Consider the following 4,826-nt stretch of genomic DNA (forward strand, 5'->3'; position numbering starts at 1 on the left):
CGGGGGAGCCCCCAGCCAGTCCGGGGGTTGGGCCCAGGGGGCTCTGGGGCGGATCCCCCCCCCCCTTAAAAGGACCCGTGGCCCCCGCGCTGGAGGTCCGGTCCGAGGGCCCCCAACAGGGCCTGGGTGGTCGGGGCTGTTCGACTGCTCTCGGCTGTCGGACTTGCGGCCCCTGCCCCTTTCCGTCTCAGACTCGCAGGTGGTCTCCCCTCATCCGCGGTCTCTTCCAAGTCCGCGCAGACTGTGGGTCCCCTTGGGGGTCCCCCGAGGTGAGCGGAGCCGGGAGCTCCGCTGTGTTCATTCGGGCGCCCCTCGCCTTTGCTCAGGGACGGCACCCCACGCTCTCCCTGGGAAAGCGGACGGCTGGCGCCTCGGGGCCCGCCCTACCTTCCCCGCCGCGGGCAGTTTTAAGGGATGGGCTCGCCCACAAAGGCTGACATCCCCTCCTGTCCGCGTAGCTCCCGTCTTTTCAGAAAAATTGGCCACAATTTGTCAGCTGTAGTGGGATCAGCCGGTCCTCCCCGTTCGCTCCCAGAGGAGACCGCTGCTTCCTTCCCCTGCTGCAAGGTCAACGCCTTAAGACCCGTGGAGGCTGTCAGGGCCCGGGAGCTGGCCCCAACCTCGGAGACCCCCCCCCCCCCAACTCTCCTCGTCCCCTTTTGTTTTTAAAAAATCTCGGCTCCTCCCCCTTTTTTCGGCTCTTAAAGGGCCAGTCCACCGTAGACTATCAGAGATCCAGCGCTGGAAGGATGCTTAAGAGACCAGCGAGCTATCCAGTGCCTTTGCAGACAAAGAGCTTAGGCCCAGAGAGCGACATGAGCTATGAAAGGCCGCAGAGCAGGTTACCAGTGAAGGCGGGACTCGAACCCAGGCCTTTAACTCTGAAGCCTGTATTTTTTCTTTGGAGCGATTTAAACAAAATACAGTGGCGATGGGAGCCCTCTCTGGTCCTGTCTTTTGTTTCCCCTACCCTGTACCCTGAGATTCTCCACTTGGATAATAGTCACACCTGTCTATTCGGCTTAAATAAAAATTGGGTCCAAACTGTAGTTAGGGTGGGGGACTGGTCTGGATCTCCGTCTGTTTGGCAAAAGGGAACGTTGCTGGGTTATTGGGCTCATTCCTGGCTGCTCGGGTGCCCGCCCTCTGATTGCTGGGCAGTGGCCAGCTCCCTGCCAGAGCGAAAAACAAATCTACAGAAAGACTTACTGGGCTCCCAGGGGTGGGGGCCACTCCTTGCTCAGAATTTCCAGTGGCCACTCTGGTGGCCCTCCTGCCGACCGAACCCCTTTAAAGTCTCCAGGGAAGTCAGGGTCCCAAACATGCCTTTCCCGGAGGTGCTGACAGCTTTGTCATGGGGATCCCCTCTGTGGCTGCCTATATGTGGGGACCTGACAGTGCTTAGTCCCCCTGAAATGGGACTCTCAGGAGGCCGTCCTGGGAAGAGGAAGAAGCTCTTCGGGTGGGGCCCTCCTGGCCGGGGCCTCAGGCGGGTGGGTCCTGTGTGCAGCCCTCGATACAGACAGATGCCCCCTTTGTTCTCGCCCCGCTGCCCGCTCCGCTCCGCTCCGGCTGTGACCGCCCGCATGCTGCTCTCCTGGCCTTACCCACACGGCTCTTGTCCAGAAAGGGTGCCTTACAGCGCCGGCTGCTTCCTTGGTCTTCACCTTATTTTTTAAAAAGTCAGAGCTAGTCCCTCACAGTGCCCTGCATCCTTTTGTTCTTGATCCTCTCTTAAAGGGCCCTCACCCTCTCCAAAGGGCCACTGTTCTGACTCCCTGCTCTCCCACGGCCCTGTTACTGCTGTTGTCATCGGTTTCCTGCCCCTGAGCGAGCCCTCCCTCCTTGGGCTACAAAAAACCAAAGCCCTGGGTTCTTTCCTTGGAAATCGGAGATTGAAAAACTGTCTCCCTTTCCCCTTCTTCAGGGCAAGATCTTCATCTGGAAGGGGGTGCCTTGGGGTCCTGGGGGAGTGCCCCCCTACCCTCCTCCAGGTCCAGGGGACCACCATCTTCAGGCAGGAAATATTCAGACCACTGTGAGGCCCGGGCCTCCAGGCCTGGAAAGAGCCGCATCCCAGGCCGTGACCACAGGCGATACTACCATGACCACTGGCGGCTGGAGTACCTGATGGACTTCAACCCTGCCCGGCATGGCATGGTGTGCATGGTGTGCGGCAGCTCCCTGGCCACGCTCAAGCTCAGCACCATCAAGCGGCACATTCGCCAAAAGCACCCCTACTCCCTGCATTGGAGTCCCCGGGAGAAGGAAGTGATCAGCAACAGCTGGGATGCCCACTTGGGGCTGGGGGCCTGTGGAGAGGCTGAGGGCCTGGGGGTCCAGGGGCCTGAGGAGGAGGAGGAGGAGGAAGAGGAAGAGGAAGAAGAGGGGGCTAACCTCCAAGCTTGCCCATCCAAGGGCCCAGGTAATGTAGGACATGGAGAGGCAGGGGCCTGGGTGGCAGGTGGGGCCAAGTGGGGGCAACCCTGGCTTCTCGGCCAACTGCCTGACTCCCTCTGGGTGGGGTCTGCTCACTGCCCTATTGCACAGTAGTGGGGGAGGGACGGCGGGGCCAGGGGGTCTCCAGCATCCCAGCTTTGACTTTCGGTGGCTTTGGAAGGATCAAGGAGAATGGAGGCTGGAGGGTCCGCAGGGGAAGGGCTGGGAACTGGGTGCTAGAAAGGTATGGCTGCACAGCGAAGTCCAGAGAAGGTGCTAGAATCTGGGTCTGGGGGCGGAGTGGTGGGCCTTAGGGTTTGTGTGCAGGAGGATTAGAAGAGGGGGGACTGAAGACAGGAGGGGAGAAGAGGACAACAGCTAGGCCAGGGGCTCAGAGTCAGTGAGCAGAGGCTGGTGGCGGACCTGGCTGTGGTGGGGGGGGCTCCCCAGAGGGCAGCATCTCAGTTCCTTCCCTCCCTCCAACCCTTTCAGGCAAAAGCCCCAGCTGGTGGGGCCGGCAGGCGCCAGCGACGAGGGGGCCCAGTGGCACCCCGGGCTCGGCGTCAGCGCCACTCGGCCTCCCGGAGGGCCAGGGGCAGCAGGGGGCTGGGGGCTCGGCGCCTGGAACGGAGGCTGAAGGAGTCCCTGCAGAACTGGTTCCGGGCAGAGTGTCTCATGGACTATGACCCTCGGGGGAACCGGCTGGTGTGCATGGCATGTGGCCGGGCCCTGCCCAGCCTGCATCTGGATGACATCCGTGCCCACGTGCTGGAGGTGCACCCCAGCTCCCTGGGGCTCAGCGGCCCCCAGCGCAGTGCCCTGCTGCAGGCCTGGGGTGGCCAACCCGAGACACTGTCTGAGCTCACTCAGCCCCCACCAGGTGCGAGGACCATCCCAGGGCCCAGGTGGCCCTGCAGAGTGGGGTCTGTTCCTCTCCTCCCCGCCCCCCACCCCACACACACTGGCTCCGCCCTCTAGCTTGGGCCTGGGGTGAGGAACAGGGCCCCCCCTTGTGCGTGGGTAAGGGCAATCTAGCCCGCAGGCTGAGCCCCTCTCCCTCACCCCTTCCCCAACAGACGATGACCTCGTCCCCCAGGACCTGACCAGAAAAAGCCGGGACTCGGCCCCCGCTGCTGGAGCCCCCTCCTCTCAGGATCTCAGTCCCCCAGACGTAAAGGAAGAGGCTGGCGGGGTCCCTGAGAGGCCCGGGCCCGCAGACAAGAAGGAGGAGCTGGAGGAGGGCGAGAGGGTGGGGGTCCCAGGCCGGTGGCCACGGGGCCGCGACCATCGCCGCCACTACCAGGAGCGCTGGCGGCTGGAGTACCTCATGGAGCTGGACGGCGGCCGACGCGGCCTGGTGTGCATGGTGTGCGGGGGCTCGCTGGCCTCGCTCAAGATGAGCACATCAAGCGGCACATCCGCCAGCGCCACCCGGGGCTCCACGCGCCTCAGCGGGCCGGTCAAGGCCCTCATCGCCCAGGAGTGGAGCGAGAAGGCCGCCCCACCTGCTGGCCCTGGGCTGCCCTGCCCCGAGCCCCCCAAGGACCCTGCCGCCCCCAGCACAGCCGCAGCCTCCGAGGCGGGGGGAGGGGACCAGGAGGAGGAGCCAGAGGAGGAGGAGTGGTGGGGTGAGCTGGTGGAGCGCAGGGCAGGTGGAGAGGGAGCGGGGCGAGGCCCGGCCCGGCAGGGAGAACGGGCTGGGCCGAAGCGGGCAGTGAGCGGAAGGTTGGAGAAGAGCTTGGGGAGGATGGGGCAGGAGAGAAAGGGGGGCGGGTATGAAGATGAGGCGCAGGACGCTGCGGCTTTCGGCCCACGCGCGCCAATGCGGTCTTTGTCCCTTCCTAGGCGACGCCCCGCCTTCTCCTGGGGAGCCGTCGGAGCGGCCTGCGGAGGGAGAGGAAGACGAGGAGGACGGCCAGGAGCCCGGGGGGCTCGCCTTCCCGCCCCTGCCCCCGCCGCCGCCGCCTCCCCCGCCCCCGCCGCCGCCCCGCAGCCGAGAGCAGCGGCGGAACTACCAGCCGCGCTGGCGGGGCGAGTACCTGATGGATTACGACGGCAGCCGGCGCGGCCTGGTGTGCATGGTGTGCGGGGGCGCGCTGGCCACGCTCAAGGTCAGCACCATCAAGCGGCACATCCTGCAGGTGCACCCCTTCTCCATGGACTTCACGCCCGAGGAGCGCCAGACCATCCTGGAGGCCTACGAGGAGGCGGCGCTGCGCTGCTACGGCCACGAGGGCTTCGGGCCGCCCGCCCCGGCGCCGCGCGACGGCGGCGCGGACCTCAAGGCGGGCGCCGTGTGTCGGGCGTGATGGGAGCAGCGGACCCGCGGGCCGGACGGGGCGGTCTGGCCAGTGGAGAGAGTAGGGCTGCCTCCTTTTAGGACGGGC

General features: G+C 65.2%; 1 protein-coding gene across 1 annotated transcript; it reads left to right on the forward strand.

Annotated features, from left to right (window-relative positions):
• Nucleotides 1-1,914: 1,914 nt before the first annotated feature.
• CUNH11orf95 (chromosome unknown C11orf95 homolog) lies at nt 1,915-4,748 on the forward strand (the record flags this gene model as incomplete). The annotated part of the gene is made up of 4 exons (XM_014447731.2): nt 1,915-2,430; nt 2,932-3,319; nt 3,516-4,067; nt 4,285-4,748. Coding segments are annotated over 4 exons (1,920 nt in total), but the record flags the coding sequence as incomplete, so codon positions are not given.
• Between the last annotated feature and the right edge of the window lie 78 nt (nt 4,749-4,826).

The sequence above is a fragment of the Myotis lucifugus genome, unplaced genomic scaffold (assembly GCF_000147115.1).
Source record: "Myotis lucifugus unplaced genomic scaffold, Myoluc2.0 scaffold_703, whole genome shotgun sequence".
Lineage (NCBI taxonomy): Eukaryota > Metazoa > Chordata > Mammalia > Chiroptera > Vespertilionidae > Myotis > Myotis lucifugus.